This window comes from Sitodiplosis mosellana, unplaced genomic scaffold (assembly GCF_009176505.1).
Source record: "Sitodiplosis mosellana isolate CC-2019 unplaced genomic scaffold, AAFC_SMos_1.0 Smas_scaffold_6181, whole genome shotgun sequence".
Taxonomy (NCBI): domain Eukaryota; kingdom Metazoa; phylum Arthropoda; class Insecta; order Diptera; family Cecidomyiidae; genus Sitodiplosis; species Sitodiplosis mosellana.
In genome coordinates, this window is record NW_022601422.1 from 4,604,400 (window position 1) to 4,623,511 (window position 19,112).

General features: G+C 37.0%; 4 protein-coding genes across 7 annotated transcripts in view; 2 read left to right on the top strand and 2 right to left on the bottom strand.

Annotated features, from left to right (window-relative positions):
• Positions 1-553: 553 nt before the first annotated feature.
• Positions 554-2,008, bottom strand: LOC129576362 (NADH dehydrogenase [ubiquinone] 1 alpha subcomplex subunit 6). Of its 2 annotated transcripts, none has more exons than XM_055461322.1 (3): positions 1,856-2,008; positions 1,594-1,767; positions 554-1,026 (listed from the first exon to the last, which is right to left on the bottom strand). In XM_055461322.1, exons 2-3 carry the CDS (start codon positions 1,724-1,726, stop codon positions 782-784), a joined length of 378 nt encoding a protein of 125 aa, XP_055317297.1. In that variant the 5' UTR covers positions 1,727-1,767; positions 1,856-2,008; the 3' UTR covers positions 554-781. The 2 variants fall into 2 exon arrangements, with proteins under 2 accessions (XP_055317297.1, XP_055317296.1); XM_055461321.1 differs by having other exon boundaries at positions 1,835-1,988.
• Positions 2,009-2,206: 198 nt separating this feature from the next.
• LOC129576361 (NADH-quinone oxidoreductase subunit B 2-like) lies at positions 2,207-3,396 on the top strand. The gene is made up of 3 exons (XM_055461320.1): positions 2,207-2,337; positions 2,435-2,915; positions 2,998-3,396. Exons 2-3 carry the CDS (start codon positions 2,439-2,441, stop codon positions 3,199-3,201), a joined length of 681 nt encoding a protein of 226 aa, XP_055317295.1. The 5' UTR covers positions 2,207-2,337; positions 2,435-2,438; the 3' UTR covers positions 3,202-3,396.
• Positions 3,397-3,792: 396 nt separating this feature from the next.
• LOC129576359 (splicing factor 3A subunit 3) lies at positions 3,793-5,887 on the bottom strand. Its single transcript, XM_055461316.1, has 3 exons — positions 5,551-5,887; positions 4,180-5,458; positions 3,793-4,079 (listed from the first exon to the last, which is right to left on the bottom strand). Exons 1-3 carry the CDS (start codon positions 5,644-5,646, stop codon positions 3,946-3,948), a joined length of 1,509 nt encoding a protein of 502 aa, XP_055317291.1. The 5' UTR covers positions 5,647-5,887; the 3' UTR covers positions 3,793-3,945.
• A 676-nt stretch (positions 5,888-6,563) lies between these two features.
• Positions 6,564-19,112, top strand: part of LOC129576365 (semaphorin-1A) — a 97,013-nt gene continuing 84,464 nt past the window's right edge. For 2 of the 3 annotated variants that reach the window (XM_055461341.1, XM_055461339.1), the window contains exon 1: positions 6,569-7,459. The gene's annotated coding sequence lies outside the window, so the exon portion shown is untranslated. Of the gene's footprint in view, positions 7,460-19,112 lie in introns of all 3 variants that reach the window. The other variant, XM_055461344.1, reaches the window with a different exon arrangement.

Genomic DNA, 19,112 nt, shown 5'->3' on the forward strand with positions numbered 1-19,112 from the left:
TTGTATGCGGTTCTCTCATTCCTTCCTTTGTACGGTCTGTATAGAGTGGAGCTAGCACAATGTGAACCGTCCGTCATTTGTTACATTTTGAATGATATGCATTGCGTTAAAATATTTCATTGGAAGCTGTCTTTTTTTTGAAAACCATGCACATAATTGAACCAACACTTCTAGCGGAAATATGCACGACATTATATTTGCCTGCCATACCTGGACAATTTAAAACGTAATCGTTTAAAATCAGAAGAAATGAATTTGAAAATATACTCTTACCATTCAATTCATTCTCTTTGGATCAATACATGAACAATTTAAATCATAGAATTTTATTGCATACGCTAATGCTATTTTTTTAGCTTCGGGAAGTGTAAATATCGATTGTGTGAACACCATTAATTGACATAGAATTCTTTTCTCTTTGATTTAAAATCTACCATTTCTCTCGTTCCGAATATTCATACAGTTGGTTTTACACTGAAATTTCAGTCGATTTTGACGAAAAAAAAAGCCTAAGAACGTTACATCTTTTAACGCTAAAAATGACTAAATTGCGTTACATGAATGTCTCTATATGTTTATTCCATTTTCTCAAGCGATTCTACAACATTGATGGTGTACTGACAAATTGATGGCTTTAAAATATTTCTTTTCTTTTGTTTCTTTATTTCATTCCAATTTTACAACTGCTTCTCTGCCCAAGCAGTTCATCCAATTCCACTATTCGTGGAATTGGCAAAGATTTCACGCGCAGATAAGATAATGTAGGTGTAGGCAAGGGGTTTTAATTCTTGCCCGAAATGAATTTGGACAGGAAATCGGCTGGTTTTGGCTCAATGGTGTCCTTCCAAAATCGCATTAAGTGAGTCGGCTGCTTCCATTTTTCTATAGTCTCCTGTAGTTCCATTTTGCCTTTAATTACTAACATATCTACGATTCTAATATCTTCTAAATCCTTATGCTTCAAGAATTCTTCGCGTAATTTGGCTCTGCATTGATCCACTGATTTTGGGATGTTGTTTGTGTCCACTGTAAAATTGATTGAAGGATATACAAAAAAAAATCTTGTGAATATGAATTGGGAAAAAATTGAGGTGGTCAAAAACAAACAGCTTTTAATTGAAACAGTAGCTCTTCTAGATACTTTTCTTTTTTTTCCAGAGCAATTATCAATTCAAGTCACTGTTTTTCTTTCGACTTTTGTCTTTTTTGTGCTTTCTCTTTTCATATCTTTTTTATTCTACTTTGTTCCGTTTATCAATGCTTTGAATTAAGCATTTTGTATAATTCGTCGTCATAAGTTTACAAACAATGAATTGGTTATTGAATAAACAAAACAACAACTTTCTGCTACCCACTCAAGGGAAAAAAATATTGGGAGTAAAATTTAATTGAGTGTTGTATGTATCAAAGTCACTAAATTTACAGCCATTTCATATGGAATTGAATCAAAATAACAAAGTGTGTACGTTATTCATTGGCCACTGTGATGGCGATTGACTGATATTCAGCCCAAACTGTTCACAATGGCGTAAAATGTGTCAATTGGGATGAATTGTTCGAGATGAGAATGAAAAACTTATGCATGAGTCTGACCTACGAACGGGATTTGGCGATACCAGGCCTTATACAGATTCAGAACACGTCGTTTGGCTTCCTCTTTGTTCACCGATAGGACCGGACGAACTTGTTGTAAGGTGCGCTTCGCTGCCTCACGTCCTGATGCCATTCTCAATGCTTCCAATTAAAACGCTCGTCTTCTTTCGTTACCTAAAATTGTACGTCAAACATTGCTTGGTTAATAATTGTGCATTTTCATCGCGATTTTTTTTTTCACCTTAACTCAGCGTTATGTTACCTTTTCCTCTTTTTTATTCACTTAAATTATATAATGTTATCGTCGTTTTGTTATTTGACAATTCGCAACATGAGAGAGTTTGACAATTCGCAATCGAATCGTTCAGTAGATGACAAGTCAAGAGACGTACACACACATGGTGATTGTAAAACAATGTATGATTTGCCCGAACGGTTTACGTATTTCGAAAATTATTGCAATGCCAATGGACAGCATTCATATTGATTGATTTGGAAAAATGCTTTCGCTTGAAAAGAGAATGAAAATTATTTTGAGAGAAAAAATAATTATGAATAATCCGAATCAAAATGAAAATTGAAATCGTTCAATTTAAACGCGATGATTTTCTTCTTTTGCTGCAACGAAATCTCTTGTCATTTGTCCCAATCGTAAGCCCGAAATGTCACATTCGACTCGCAATTATTACATAAACACGGCAATAAGAAAATACGACGTTTTGTATCTTGTGGAAAACCAAAAAGGTAATGATCGAATCGATGGAACCAAAAAATTGACTCAGTGACTTTGAAACGGTAAAATTAATTAAAATTGTTTTTTTTCTTCTTTTTTTTTTTGTAGCAAGATGTTTAAAATTGCATTGAATGGTGCGGTGAATGCACCGCAAGCAGCTAAATTGCTTGGGAATTTCATGCAAAATGGTGCTGCTGTCACATCGATCCAATGTAGTACAGCGTTCAAAAATTTTGTGCGCGGTGAGAAAACGATGCAAGTCGTTGACGAAAAGAATCCACCACCGAAGCCAGGATACTCGGTGTTTGGAAACAAGCAGCCAACGATGGCCGAATGGGGTGTTGCACGTTTGGATGATTTAGTGAACTGGGGACGAAAAGGTTCTGTGTGGCCATTGACATTCGGTTTGGCATGCTGTGCCGTCGAAATGATGCACACCGCCGCTCCACGATACGATATGCACAGATATGGTGTTGTGTTCCGAGCCTCACCTCGTCAAGCTGATGTTATCATTGTTGCCGGAACGCTCACGAACAAAATGGCACCAGCTCTCCGAAAGGTCTACGATCAAATGCCTGAACCACGCTATGTACGTTACCTTTGTGACCAACTCTTGTTTTGATTCATTTCTTGAACAAATTTTCAATTGTTTTTTTTTCTCTCCAAAACAGGTCATTTCAATGGGCAGTTGCGCAAATGGTGGTGGATACTATCATTACTCATACTCAGTTGTACGCGGCTGCGATCGAATCGTTCCAGTTGATATCTATGTGCCCGGCTGTCCACCAACTGCTGAGGCTCTTCTGTACGGTATCCTTCAATTACAAAAGAAAATCAAACGTATGAAGACTATCCAAATGTGGTACCGTAAATAAACAATCGATGTCGTTTTGATTTTATGATGTAAAAAATAATAAATTTAAATATTATGCTAAAAAAAAAACAAATGATGCGCAGAAATTGATTATATTTTTTCAAGCTATATATCGTATTATCTTCCGAATTGTTCGACGCAATAAATCAATTTGAAATGCATAGACGATGAAAGTTAATGCAAACATAAGCACGAATTTGAATCATGTAATAATTTATAAATAAATCGAATATGAATGTAGTTTGGCTCAATTGAGGTAAGTATTTCGTCAATTTGAACGTCATCTATTCCGATTAGAACAAATCTTCGCCGTATTGTAAATCGATTGATGAAGTTCACAATGACGTTTCATCAATTTTCTATTGAAAAATATGAAAACTTTATCAAGATCCTATCTTATGCGGCAATGAATGGAGAATGGTTACCTCCCAACTTCAACGCAGAGATTCCAATATAAACTAATCGAGGCGAATTCCGGCCGTTCTCTTGCAATATTTTCGTTAATTTAGACAAAATTGTGATATTTTTTTAAAATACTCTTTATTCAGTATGAATTTCAGAAACAATTCAGTGTTACAATTATTCCAAAGTGTTGGTCAGAATAAATCATTAGCTCGAAAAGGGAATTGGATGGTTCAATTTAAAAAGAAACAAAACTAAAAAAAAAATCCATTTCAGCTGATTGATTTCAAATGTTGATCCATTTAATGATATTATTACGAGCATCGCTGTGGTTGCAGGTTGTTTAGAGTAATCCTTGTCGTTTAAGATCTTCAAACGTTTTCTTATTCACTACGTTGCCCTGTGAATCTTCGAATTCTTCTTCCTGTTCCGGTATCCATCGTTCGCCTTGTTTTTGTGTCTTCAACTTCTCCCACACTGTAAAACAAGAGGTTTTTCATTAGATTGTTTTTCAATTCAAACCGATTCAGAATAACAACACCAAAAATGTTTAACAACACCATGGTATTAAACTTACGTGTGATTGCATCTTCGATTTGTGTGACATTGGCAAAGTGAGCGGTATTTGGAATGCCAAGACAACGCATACCGTGAGCATGTCGCCATTCGGCAAAATGTCGCTGAAACGCTTTTGGTCCTTTATACGTGTAATTGCCACAAATTTCACAATTGTAGCTAATGTTCAAACCGTGCAGTTTGTACAACCAATATGGAATTGGTTTACCATCCCAGCCCAATGGCAAATTTTTCGGATTGTATGGGACATCATCGGCATCGTCATCTTCAACTTCTGATTCGCTTGCCTCGGCATCACTGTCTTCGCGCTCACCATCGGTACGCGCCTGTTTGCGTTGCACATTCTCTTTGGTCGCACTTCGGTGTTCCGATACCAATTCAGCGTAACGATATAGTTGCGCTTCAAGAGTGGCTATTTCATAATTACGTGCTGCATCTCGAGTATTTTGTCGGCCGGCATTTTTCTTTGCCATCAGCGATGCGTCAATATTTCGTTTGCCCTTCGTTGAAAATAGACGCTGTGCACGTTCTTCCAATGTGCCACCGCATTTAATGCCCAATGCCATCAAGGCAGACTTCAAACGATCCAAACCAAGCGAAGCTAACTCTTCGGGACTGGAAAAGGCGGATAAATCCAAATGTGCACCCGAATGTGTCATCGCACTTTCCTGTTCTTTTGGCCAACCAGGAAATTGGCCGACTTGCCATTGTTGCTCGAAATTCATCAGGACTTGGCCCATTTCAGCATCCAAATCCAACAATGGCCGCACTCTACTCACAAAGCTATGCAAGTAATTTATTAGTGTCTCGATGTATCGTTTGTATTCCATGTTTTTGCGCTCTTTTGGTATGTCAAACACATGATCGAATGTCATTAAATAGGTAATATAATCAGATTTTTCGACGTTGCGCAAGTTCAAAAACATGTTGTAGCATTCGTGTAGATCGAGATAACGACCAAAACCTTCTTCATCACTGAATTCCACCAGTAGCGATGCACAATCCACATCGGCCGATGTTCCCGTGTACACTTTTGACAATTCATCGAATTCAACCTGCAGCGGAACACTGACCTCATTCGGATGCTTCTTGTAGAAATCTTTGATTTGCTTCAGACGCGAATAAAATTCACTAAATTCATTCGGACCCGACAGCGCGGCCACTTCAGTTTTTCGTTCACCATCCTTGTCCTCATACAGTTCACGCAATGATGTCGTTGCGCCAACATACATTTCCAATAGCGACTTTAGACGGTGCTCGGAGAGTATCCGTTCCCGTTCCTATCAAATGGAATTCAATTTTAAAATCACTTTGAATTTGTGGCCATTGTGAATAAAAAAAAAAAGATTGTTGAGAGAGACATATAACTTACCGATGCTTTTTTCGTGGCATATTCATCAACCATCAGCTTGACAAGTCTCTCACGTTCCTCATGGTACCGTCGCTGTTGCTCCAGTATTGTTTCCATTTTTATTTTCTTTCAACTAATTTGCAATCCCTTCGAACTGCTTTGACTTTCCGTTGCTCACTTTATTTATTCAATTCATAGGTAGATTAGATAGATAAAAATCAATTGAATCCACAACACATTTCGCATTCGAAAATCAACACGAAAACATCATTTCATTTGTAGACTGTTTGTACGGCGAATTATGGCAAAGACAGTGTGAGTGTGTGTATGACATTTGTGGTTGGAGTAAACGCCGACTTCAGTAAACATTTACAATCGTTGTTGGTGTTGTCCGATGCTCACACACTGCGTTGACAATGTAGATAACATAGTCATCTTCAAAATGGAATATACACGAACTGCATTACCCAACCGCAACTTTTAGCGAGGGCAAGCGCTTAAATTGTAAATTGCAACAGTTGCACAGATTTTGTTCATTTTATTTATTTATTTTTTTTTGAAAAAAAAAAAAAAATACTTAACAACTTTTGCAAATATTACCTTTGTATTCGATGAAAACGGGAATTTAATTCGGAGCATTTGGTCGTTGATCTTTGCATAGGTTATATTATGAGTTGGTCTAAGAAAAAAAAAACCGGTTCTAAGCGCGAGTCCATTTAATCGTAATTGTTGTTATTATTTTGTGTTTTCATGCTGCACAACTCCAGACTCAACAGAAACACATACACACCAACACAGTGACGGAGCTCGGATGCAGCCGTGTTCTGTTGTCTTCGTAGTACAGCGAAAAGAAAGAAGTGTATGCGACATGCAAAAGTCTAAGCATCGCGTACTGTTTGGCGTGGTGCGATGAATGTGTGTTGGTATTACCGACTGCTTTTATTGCCCGTGCCGTGCACTAACATTGGACCGCGCTTCCATTGGTATTGGTAAATCTACAAGTTGTAGCGATCTGAAATGTTGTTTGAATGCTTGGTTCAGTGTCTATTAGCGTGTCGCAACGCAACGATATGATTTGGACGTACTCTCTGTGTGAATGATTTGACGATTTGTTTTTTCGTTTCTTTTTTCGTTCGTTCGTTAGTTCGTTCGTTTATTTTCCTGTGTGTACAATCTTCCCGATTTGTTTGGATTTTGTTTTGTTTATATACAATTGTGTATCTATTTAATTATCCGGTGTGGTGATTGATGACATTAATTTGCAAAGAACCAATATCGCAAATTTTCTCAACATTTTTTCGATTCAGTTGCTTGGGCGGTTTACAATTGCAATGCACACCCGGAAAACATCGAGTACCAAACAACAACAACAACAACAACAACAACAATAACAAAGCACCACTGATCAAGAGTCAGGTGTGGATAGAAGTTTGATTACATGTGTGTGCCTTATAATACATTGTGTTTGAACTTATCGAAAAAATTATAAATAATTGATAACTGCATTCTTTCGACTCGACAACAACGTTGGTCTTTTTTCTGCCGTATTTTTACTTCATTTGCGGTCTCGAAGCAAATACAACTGATACAACGGATCACGTACGAAAAACTGTATCATAGATCAAAGTGCATAATAAAAATGTCGATTTGATTGTAGACAAACAGCAGAAGAAAAAAAATTGTGGTGAAATTATAAATAGAAAGAAAAAATAGTGAAAAGTTATGTGAACGGAAAGTGAAAGAGAGAGAGAAAGAGAAAACAATTCTAATTAACCAGAAAAGGATTATTATTATTCAACAGCAATTGAATTGACAGCACCGCCTTTATGTTTGGAAATCTCATTGGTTTAAATATTTATATAAAGAAGAAAAAAAATCACCCCGTCTGTTTGGATATACCCATTCGTTCCATCGGACATCATTAATCCAGGTAATTAAATGATTATATTTTGTCGGAATTTTGCCATTACACTTCAATCGAATGGAATCGAATCCAATTCGATTGATACATATATATTGGTGCCACTGGCTATCAGGCAATATCAAGTTTTCTGGCTGGTTTTCTATTTTGGAAACACACTGAACATAGTCAAAATATGGCCAAAATTTCATATACCTTTCATCCATTGTATCCATTGGCAATGGTCAATGTTTTCATTGTACTGATTGCGTTTTTTCTTCTTCGTAGAATTGCGTTTATATCTATACATTGTAATTGTAATCATTCTTGAGAAAAACATATTTGACGCATTTGAAGTGTGTCAACATTCAGATATTCCTTATCACAAAGGAATGCTATATCGTTGTTAGACGGAAATATTACATCAACACAAATGAACGATAAATTTGGACCATAACAAAAATTGTTTTGCGTGACTCATATTTTACCGATGATCATCGGATAGTTTGCATCGGATGCAGAATTGCATCGTAAACCACGGTGAATGGCACAGAGTTATGAGACACACAGTGGGAGAGAGATGGAAAGAGAAAGAGACAGCGAGAGAGCAAGAGGGAGAAAGAGAGAGAAAGAACGAAAAAGATTGCAAGAGAATGAGAGAAAGAGCACAGGCAATCGATGATGAGTATAAATACTCTCCTGCGCAAACAATCATTAAATATGTAGCTCCTTTGTTAGCAGTCTTACGGGTGCAGCATAAAATCCAACATGGCATAACAGCACACACACACACACAAACACACATACGCTGATGCATCGATCGAATACATGCATTCACGCGTTTGTTGAACGAAACGAAATAGACACGGAGAAAGAAATGAACGAAAGCCAAACAATAAAATGCAATGTAGCCAGGCATCAATGCATAAATCATCAGGAATTGAGTATACATTTCGTGATGGAATAGAACACATTTTCCTGTGTCCGTTTTGAAATTATCCAGGCATGTCTTTGCAGCAGAGCGGCTACAATGAGATGTGTATTTACGGTTGATCGGCTCAAGCTACTCATTGTTTTTTTTTCACTTTTTTTTCTGAAACTTTTTCTGCAAAATCAACCAATAATTTAGTGTTTCGTCCTGGATAAAGAGAGAAAACAGAACCAATACACATGCACGTAAAAACGGCAAAAGAAAACAAATAAAATTGAATGTAAGTTGATTGCGCCGTTTTAGCACCAAAACAAACAATATGCTGGTGTGATCGCATTAATCAGTCGTTTCAAATGAAAAACAACACACACACACACACACACACAGAGAGAGAGAGAGAGAGAGAGAGAGACTGATCTTGTATCCGAAAATGTGTTTTGGTTGCCTTTCGTTTTGGTGTTGCTATCAACGACAACTTTTATCATGACATTTTCTTTCTCGATCCATTCGTATTAGTATCTCATTCTGTAACTCTTGTGGTGTTTGTGTTCGTCGCTCAGACGAATCGGATGACAATAATTTGGTCACATAAAGGGGAGAGCAATTGTCTGGTTTGAGTGCAACTGCATAAACGTATTGACGTAAAGTCAAAATAAAAACTCATTCTTCCAATCGATGAAGGTACAATTCTGAAATGTATGAGTGCTTGTTGTCAACAATATTCGTATATTGTGACCGTTGCGTTATTATACATTTTGCCATTTTTCATCTTTTTTTTTATCTCGCAGCCTTTATTCTACCAACAATTCTTGCTATCCCTTTCACTTGGCTCGGTGAACGAAAAACCCAACTCTTCTTTCGAATTGCACTTAAAAAGAATATAGTATGATGTGTGAAGAAACGTGAGCTTTGTGTACCCGAATATACAAATGCTGTTGCTGCACTCATAATATGTGATCGCATCGATGTTGATGTGTGTTTGTGAGCATCGCATACAAATGTTGTGTATATCATATAAAAATGCGGTCTACCTCTGACTCTATGTTGTGCTGAGATTGTAGCTGCATTCACTCCAACGCTCAAGACGAAACATGGGCATAAACGAAAGGCAGAGATTTGTTTTTTTTTCTACTTCTTCTTCTTCTTCTTCGTGCAAACGGGAAAATACAAAGAATTGTGTAAAATGAAGCCAAAACATAAACACATACACAGACTTATAGTGCATACAAGCACATGAACCAAAGAAGAAAAAACAACAACAACAACAACACACGGCATCAGCACTTTTATAGTTGTTGATTTCTCTGGAATACAAAAACGCGCATACATTGTAGAGAGTGAGCATAAAAAGAAGAACAGAATCGACGATAAAAACGACTGTGTGGAAGTATATATGGAAGTTTTTCAATCCACACAGCACACATGCATCAAAGCAATTTTCTTAATTCATCTAAAAATCCAAACAGTTGCTGTGTTGTTGTGTGTGCCGAGCAAACGTTTTGGTTCTTTTTTTTTGTCTTTAGGATATTATATTTTCATGTATTTTGCTTTGTTTATGCTCACGTTCATACTCTTCGCTCTTTTGCATCGGTCCAACAATCCCCCACAAATGTACAGGCCTATTGTTTGAATTTTGCACTGAGATTGCATTTAATTTGGGTTTGTTCGTTTGTTTTCGGTTGAGAATGGAAGAATGGATGGATAGTTGGGAATGAAAGTTGCTGCAAGTAACACACTACAGTTCTCGCTCTCTCACTCTCTTTCTCTTGTTTTCTCTTTCTCATTCTCGGCCTATCTTTGTCACTCTCACGCCGCTCTCTCGAATGGAAATGATGAACAAATCAGCGCCGAAATTATGTTTGAACAACCAAATGTATGGTAGTCAATCTTTATTCAACACCGAAAATATGTGCATTTAGAAGAAAAAAAAATGTACGGCATTTTTATATGGAGCTACTTTAAATGGATTTCGTTTTTTTTTTTGTTTCATTCGCTTGCATCGAATTCATTTGTTTATAGACCGATTCGTTTTTTTTTTATTCACATAAATCTCTCAAGAAAATATGATCTAGCCCATTGATGCACAAGCGTCGACGTTGATGTGGTTGTTGTGTTCTTTTTTCTCGTCCGTTCATTCTTTGGCCATTATAGTTCATTGTTCTGGCTCAGAGATTGTGTGTTTCCATGAAATTCTTTAAGACTATTTTCGTCTTATTAGATGAGTGTGTGGATTGAAATATACTTTTTTTTTAAAGAACCACCGTAAAAAATACTACTAACAAGATTACTAGTTTCACTCTATTTTGGGTCCATTTGATACGGCGCATATCCACACGTTTTTTCTATTCGCTTTCGTTCATAATCGACATTTCGTTTCGGTTCAATCGAGAGTTTTTCTTTGTTCAGGAAAAAAAAAACAAAGTATAAATTGCTTGCTGAGCGAACTGAGTCTGTGTACCTTTTTAGCAACAATTTTTTACGCAATAACAAATCGAATGATCCTCGACGCAAAATGATTTGACAATTTTGTGCTAGAAAAATATTGGATTTTTTCTCTCTTCTCTGTGTAGTTCCATGGGAAAATGTGATGTGAAACAATTCTTTGTTAAAATACCAAAAAAAAAAACAACAACAACATCTAACACACATTGTCAATTCCATACTTGCTATCAATATGGATCGATGTACTTAACAGCACAAATGGTGTGCTCGGCCTCGCTGCTGTAGATCACGCACCGATTCGATATTGGAGCACAGCAGCCCAAGAGAAGAGAGACGATGAATAAAAAAAAAAACAACACAACAACGTTTTACATCCAAACTAGCGATATTTATGTGAGAGATTTTTATGGTACAACATCTTCTAGTTTTCCAGCATATTCTCTAAAATGGGTATTGGTTATCATAAAACATTGAGGCCCATGTCCAGTTAATGCTAATCTAATATTTACTACTTTATTTTCTCGCATTTTAACGATATTGGGCATGGATACGTATAATGTGGCTTTTTTTCCATCTCTCTCTATCTCTTACTCACTCACACTTCTCTCTCGACTCTATCTCAAATTATTTTTATTCTTTTTGTTTCGTAAATCTTTATAAATACAAAATTTATGATTTGTGTATTTGATTTGAGCATATTTTGTTTTAAGTCTGGCTATTCACATGGCTTCATAATTCGTTGAATAAATTAAGGCCACGGTGATTTTCGATTGGGGCAGTTAGCTTAGCATTTCGAGGTGCGTTTGGTTTGGCTTGCTTGCTTGTGTACAAGTGTATGCGAGAGCGCAAGCATAAAAATTAGAATTACCCAAATGATACGTGAAATGGTCGAAGCTGTCAAAAGCTGCGAGAATACTTTGGCTGTGGTTAATGGCTTGTGAGCGATAAGTTTTTATATTCTAATGTAATCCGAAAACCGGTCATGCCCTTTATAACACAGACGGACACATACACAAAATTAGAGACAGAGAAAGAGACACACTTCGAATGAGCCCCCCCCCCCCTCCGCCATTCTGAAAGCAATTCGGAAAATTATTGGATTGTCCAGAATTGAAAGGTATTTATCTTGTTGCCAAATCGCCACTCTCAGTCATACACAAAACTCTGTGCGCACAGAGAGTAACGGTGTGTGGTGCATGACATTAAAATGATCGTTTTTCTTGATCGCAACACGTGATACCATGAAAGCCTTTTCTTCACTCACTCTCTCTCTCTCTCTATCGTGCTCTCTTGCTTCGGTCACTCAGTCTCAATTTACACAGTGTAATTTCACAGTGTAATTTCATTGCGGCGGCAATGAAGAATGGCCAAAGCTTTGGGGCCGGTTTTGGGATTTTAAATATTGCCTCGGTTTTTTTTTCTCTCTTTATATATATATATATATTTATTTTATTTTATACTCTTTTTTCCATGATTAATCCCATTTTTATTGTCGCCAATGCTTGAAAACGCATAAAACGTCGAGCAGTCATAAACATTTTTCCTCACATCGTTTTCGATTCGAAATGTGTTTATGCTTCGGCGTTGTCATTCATTTGTCAATCGATCGGCGTTTCAATGAGGCAGCAATATCAAATGAAAGAAGAGAGACAAAAACAGTATCGTAAAATACGCGTACGCAAAGATTTTCTTAAGATCCAGTTTCTGGAAACGAAACCAGTCGAGAATAAAAAAAAACCAACAAAATGCGGGAGCCATAACTCCACGGACACACAAGCAAAAGAGAATATTGATAATGGTCAATGGATTGAATCGAAAAAACAAAGCGAAATACGGTGAATATGTTGAGAAGAAGTCCCGGTAAGGAGAGAGAAAACAAGATCAACAATGTCCGGTGTTTGTATGTTTGTGTGAGCTAAACTCGTGCTCGCAATGTGGTTTAAATGAGATCGGATGCGCCTCGACTTAAGCATTCATGGAAAAACGGTTACGTGTCGAACGCAAAAACTATGAGTCAAAAATGACACATAATCGAAAAACAAACCTTTATCGAATCATATTCGCCGTATAATTCATCGTGATTCGGGAATCATTTGAGAACATGTACTGTTGTTGAATCATTAAGAACAGTTCATGTGAGCGCCATGCTCGCGATTCCATCACATTTTGGTTCAGTAAATAGTAATTCGTATGCCATTTACTGCTTTTTCCATGAAATTGCATTGTTCGGCAGCGGCAAAAGAGTATTCGCAAGGCAAACGATGTGTGTATCGTCAAGCATTATTTTCCTTTTCCAATTCTTTTCTCTTTTTACCTAGACGGCTTTTTCTTATCGCGCATTGTTTTCACGGCGAACAATACGAAAAAAAACAACAACAAAATCAGAGCGAAAACATAAACGACATACGCACATGAACGAAAAAAAGCAGCAGCAACGCATGCATGGCAAAAGCAAAAGTTGATCTCTACCTTAATTAGAGGCAACCGTAAAAACTCACGCATATTAAAATATTTCAAAGAAAGAAGAAAATCATTTCGCTCTCAATTTTTTTTTTTATTTCCATTTCATATTGGTCTCGTGTTCGTTTTCATTACGCACTGGAAATGAAGAAGAATGAATAAGTGAGGATGTGTTATCAATGTATATCTAATTAAGCATCAAACTGTATTGAAAACACACCAATTCATCCTAAAGAGACAATCAGTGGCAATGAAAGTTCGTTCTCAGAATGAATTTGGAGCGGTCGCGAAAGCCGTTTTAATGAACCAGAATGATATAACAAAAAAATATGAATGAATAAATATTATTGCTCTCACTCATTAGGTGCTTTGTGCGGTGTTGTTCTTTAGCTGTGCCGCCGGACACATGATAACAATATATACACAATGAGTCATATTTGGCCGCTCAGCACTTTCGATCAAACCAACAATGAGTCACATGTTTCGATGCGATTAGCCGACTTAAAATCGATGAACTAAAAAAAAACGTGAACTTAGAAATCGGATTTCAGAGATTTTCTGTTGAATCATCGATATTAAGAAGAAATGGCCCAATTCATTTTCTGATTGAGAACAAGAGAATAACTCTGCGTTTGGAATTACGATCGCATAGGGGCTTATATGTGACGCGAGTCAGTGCAAGTCTCACAAGTAGAAAAGATATAGGCAGCTGAGTCTGAATCTTTCATATGGGTTCACAGCGATTCACGTTCAGATTTCAATGAGAACAAGTCCACAATGTAGACTCTACATAGGAATTTTGCGAGTTTTTTTTGACTCGCGATGACAAATAATCCCCTCGTTTGTCTTGTGTTTCTTTCTATTGAAAAGTGAATTCTTGTTGTTCATTGTCCGATTCATATATTTTTGGTAGCGATCGAATGACCCCTTCACGTATTTTTAAAACAACATGCAATAAACGACGTTCATACAAAAAAAAATGCGAACGAACGAAAAAACCGAGCAAATTAAATTGGAAGAAAGAAGACCAATTAATTTTGCGCTATAATTTCTGCGGTGTTTTTTCTTCTGCATTCAACGCAAAAATATGTCGACGATGCGTGAAAAACCCCGGCTGACATGAAAATATATTGCTTTATCATAAAAAAAAAGTCAGAATGAAAGCGAGAGAGGTGGAGAGAGGGAGTCAGATAGAGAAAGAGAGGGAGAGTGGACGAGGACGTGATAAAGCGGTGCAGAGAGAGAGAGAGAGAGAGAGAGAGAGAGAGAGAGAGACAAAACCGTCGGAACCGTATGCAATTTTCAGTTCGTTGCCTTTCTTCTGCACAGTGTCACACTCACAAAGCTTATCTGTGCTTGGTATCGTATGGCATTTGTAATTTGTAGTGGAAAAAAAATCGCGTGCGCTCGCGTACCGAAGCAAAAATAAAGACAACGAACCTAATAAAGTTCGTTCGCAAGCAATCGTCGTGAAGATCATTTGTGGCATATGAAAATAGCGAGGTTAGATTTTGATACAAAACACGAATATGAATCGGACAATATGCCAAAAAACACAGTGGAATAAATTTATGTTGCATTTTGTCATGGTAAAATGCGGCCGATAAGCGATAGCAGCGAGGATTGTCGAGTTGTCGAGCCGAAGAAGGGTTCGTCGATGCATTTGTTGAAATATCCAAATTATTTATGAACTTTCATAATGTAAGCAAAGGTGTGATTTGCTGCACGACTACTACAAACACAGCCAATCTGAGTGTATTTGGCTAGCGCGTTCGCAAACAGGGGAAGTGTTGCAATTGAATTTTAATTCCATATTATTAGCGTGTCGATTAATTGTTCCATGCGATCGTGTTAAACGCCTTTGGTGTGTTGCCAAATATAAAATGAAACGCCAAGACACAAAGCAAACGAATGAAAATATTGAATTGATGATTCGGTTAGCGATAACACCAAATGTCAATGAATGCAATAGATTTTCGAAGCACGTGTATGGCACTGAAAAGGCTTCAATTTATCAAATGAACTGTTAAATAGGTACAAATAAGTTGACGTTTGCTCGGAAAATTCTGCGTAATTTGTTAAGCCACACGAAACGAACAGAAAAAAAAATATCAGACATTCAACGTAAAATGGCAAATGGTTTGTGTTCGTTCTTAAACGGTAATTATCAAGCCGTTAATGAAAGGAAAAGCCATTATGCGAAATGGAAATTTGAGAGCATGCCGCCCTGCGGACGTACAAAGAAGTGCTGACAATAGTTTAAATACACACATTTAGCGAGTGTCTCAAGTGTAACGCTAATGAATTAATTGATACGCCTTTGGATATGTCACTTTGTTGTTCGGAAGGTGCACTTTTTTTCGTTCTCATTTTTTTTTGTCTTGGGTTTGCATTTCAAATTAGCAGAAGTCATCATTTGTTATCCGACCCAACCCATCATAACTACGAAGTAAATATATGCATTTTGTCTGGTTTATATTCAAAATACAAATTTTTTTTTTCGTTTGTTTGGTACGTTTCGTGAAATGAATGAGAATGATGGAACAAAAAAGAAGTTTGTCTTTCTTTTCTGTCGCAAGATTTAAGTTTTAGTTTCGTTTTGGTGTTCATCCTGTTCGTAACATGTGTACATTCTGACATGGTTACAAATCGACAGCAAATATAGAACATGTCAGTAGTAAATATTGAAGAGCAAATAAACATGTGAACCAGATACATGCATTTTAGCACCTTTTTTGTGTGTGTGGTGTTTCGACTTACTCGTTCATTTCATTTTTCTTTTTCAAGCCATTTGGGTGAATGTGCGTTTAATTGAAGACAGGCAAGCGAACGAACGCGTCTCATTTTAAAATACGATTTCTCTAGCTGACATTTTGTCCAAAGCCCAACAAACGACATTTATATTTATGTGTTAAGCAAACAGACTTGCACATTTTTCCTTGTCTTGGTGTCATTTAAATGGGTGCTGGCGGCGCGAATCCATGTGTGATTTCGTATAGCGCGCAAAAGGAGCGCAGAAATTCACTTTAATTTTACTCTTACTTATTGCGCGAGACGCTCATTGTCTGTGTGTCACATATTTTCGACAAATTTAGGCACGGCACACAAGATGTTACAATAAATGCGATTATATGGATATGTGATTATTATAGTATGACACATTCCCTCGAAATGTAAATGACATTTGTTGAAGAATCGCTGCGTTGCGAAACCATTCGAATAATTTCAATTTTCAATGTTTATGTTAAAGAATGGGAAAAAATGAATAAAAAAAAAATGTTCAAAAGTAAAAAAAAAATGGAATTGGCTCGATTTTTCTATTTTGCATATTTGATGAAGGCGATAAATAGCGACCGTTATTCAAATCGGCAACACGATGAAACAAAACCAGCGGCAGGGTCATGATTTATGCCATTTGGTTATATGTGGATTTTTGCCTTCTGTCGCCGTATTTATTAGCCATTTATGCCAAACGAATGCGTCGATTTTATCACGCTCATATTTTTATGACCTTATTAAACCGCATAAATGTGATGATATGATAATCAATTATGGCCACCAGAATAAAATAAAAATAACACTAAAAAAATCAGATTTCAAAGCAAAAAAAGAAGAAGAAGAAGACCGACGAAGGGAAAAAAAGCAATCAAAGAAATGTGAAATATTTTTTTACGAACTTATCAACAATTCAATTGCTCATAATCTGTGCGTTGTCGCCATCGTCGTCGTCGCGATTTCTTCTTTACCTTTACCTTTTGTGTCACGTTGTTCGTTGATATAAAGAGGTTTAGTTCAAGATAGTTCGTCATAATTTGATGACTATTCGTCTTACTCATTTTGTTGTTCTCGTTTTTTTTTTTCTTTCTTACGTAAAAGTAATAATAAAACCATCGAAAGATAAATCTAAAAACATTGGCTAACATTGAATAATGCATAGAAAAAATACCAACAGTGAGTCAAATGGTTTCGGACTTGAGTCAAATTAGGCGAACAAAAATTCAAGTGACCAATTCGAAAAATGATGACAAATGGAAACAGAAACGTTTGTTTCTTTGCAAAACGAATCAAATTTCTTTCCTTTTTCACACAAAAATCACACGCATGTTTGCCGTGTATCGCAATTGTGATCGCAGCACATTGTTTGTTTTTTCGGCCGAAAATTGATAATGATGAAAAATACGCAAAATATTTTAGCTTTCAACGCACGTGCAATTATTTGGTCATTTCGGTTTGGTCGCGTCAGACGGCGCAATTTGAACAACGATCAGGACAGGTGGTATTATTCTTAAATCAAATACGTTAAATCATCAACGAAGCAATGAATGAATGAATAGGAATAACGATTTTTTGGGGGCATACATAATGATCGAGCTACCGGTGTGAAATTCGGGCACACGAATTACTTTATTTCGCATCGAAAAGTAAAACCGAATGAACGCGATTTCAATAGCGACTATTTTTTTTTGTACAGTTGTTGTGTCGCGGCAGGTTGTTCGTCAATCACTTCGTTTAAGCCTCAACCGCGAGAGTTTAAAATGCCGCATTTGACAATTGCGTATAAGAAGGAATGAAAAAAAAAGCGCACACACATTTTGTGTATTGTTGAGTGTGATTTATGTAGCGTGTCACGATCATATTGCTTATGTTCACATCACACATTGTGTATTGTCGTCGGAACCATTAACATTTTGAATGTACATTCGTTATTCATTCGCGTTTAGCTTCCATTTCATATGAATAAATTTGTTGTAGACTCTTTTTTTTCTATTCGTTCATTTCAACGACAAGATCGTATTGTTGTGCGATTATATTCTCTTTTCAAAATCGAATTCAATGACGGTGTGTGCGCTGTGCGCGTGACGACTGAAATCTTACAAACGGCAGCAGCAGCAGCAGCAGTAGCAGCTAGAAACCGTGTGTCTGAGTTTAGCTGAAGAAGAAATTAAATTAGCTGAATTACTAGCAACGACAGAGCCAGAGAATATACACAACAACAACAACGACGACGACGACGCACACAATTGATGGTAGCAACGATTCAGCCCAACTACAATGAACAATGTAAAAAAACAGTGCCATTATGTCTACTGTAACTGAATTGACACGCAACAACTGCAAAACTAACCACAGAGTAATTTGAGGGAAAAAAGCGCGAGTAAAGCGCAGCAACGGAAGCAGTAGCAATAACGTCAAGCGTTACCCGCGAGAAGTGAAGAGAAACGCGACCATTTAAAAGTGCGCAACGATCGACTCGTTCCATACACACACAATCTAACAATGTCAAACAATCGTTGGTTTCAAAAAAACACACGATGCCAAACGAACGTTTTCGATGGTTGGTTTTTTTTTCAGTGTGCATTTTGGCTTCTTACCGCTTGCCAGTGTGTGAGTTGAATTGGTAAAAAAGGAACGGTAATCGCTGCGGCAAAATGCATCAAAATTTATTGAATTCTCTTCGTTTGTCGCATGTCAGCCTGACGGTCATGCTAAGTCAAACCATTTGAACGATTCGATTTCTTTTTTTTTTCGTTTTTGTCATGTTTTATTGCGGTGCCATTCATCGATGTTCACGCCGAATGCCACTTTTTTGTGTGTTTGTGTGTGCTGGTGTCCCGATTCTTCCATGCCATTTATCGCCTCGATCAGAACCATGTCAAACATTTTTCTTAGCCACTACACGACAGCAACAAAATGCACTGAAGGAGAAAAAAAAAACCGAATGCGAAATGCAGAGAGAGAGAGAAACAAAAAATTGTACACAATGACTGCGTCAAATGCTAATGAAAATTTCCAATGCAAGCCGCAATTTTATCTGCAAGTTGTGATTATTTGCCTTAAGCTGCTCGATAC

Coding starts and splice junctions, on each gene's coding strand:
- LOC129576361 (XM_055461320.1), top strand. CDS start 2,439: ATGTTTAAAATTGCATTGAATGGTGCGGTGAATGCACCGCAAGCAGCT. Junction 2,916..2,997: donor AAATGCCTGAACCACGCTAT/GTACGTTACCTT, acceptor TCTCCAAAACAG/GTCATTTCAATGGGCAGTTG.
- LOC129576359 (XM_055461316.1), bottom strand. CDS start 5,646: ATGGAAACAATACTGGAGCAACAGCGACGGTACCATGAGGAACGTGAG. Junction 5,459..5,550: donor ATGCCACGAAAAAAGCATCG/GTAAGTTATATG, acceptor TCCATTTGATAG/GAACGGGAACGGATACTCTC. Junction 4,080..4,179: donor AATCGAAGATGCAATCACAC/GTAAGTTTAATA, acceptor CTTGTTTTACAG/TGTGGGAGAAGTTGAAGACA.
- LOC129576362 (XM_055461322.1), bottom strand. CDS start 1,726: ATGGCATCAGGACGTGAGGCAGCGAAGCGCACCTTACAACAAGTTCGT. Junction 1,027..1,593: donor TCGCCAAATCCCGTTCGTAG/GTCAGACTCATG, acceptor TCAATTTTACAG/TGGACACAAACAACATCCCA.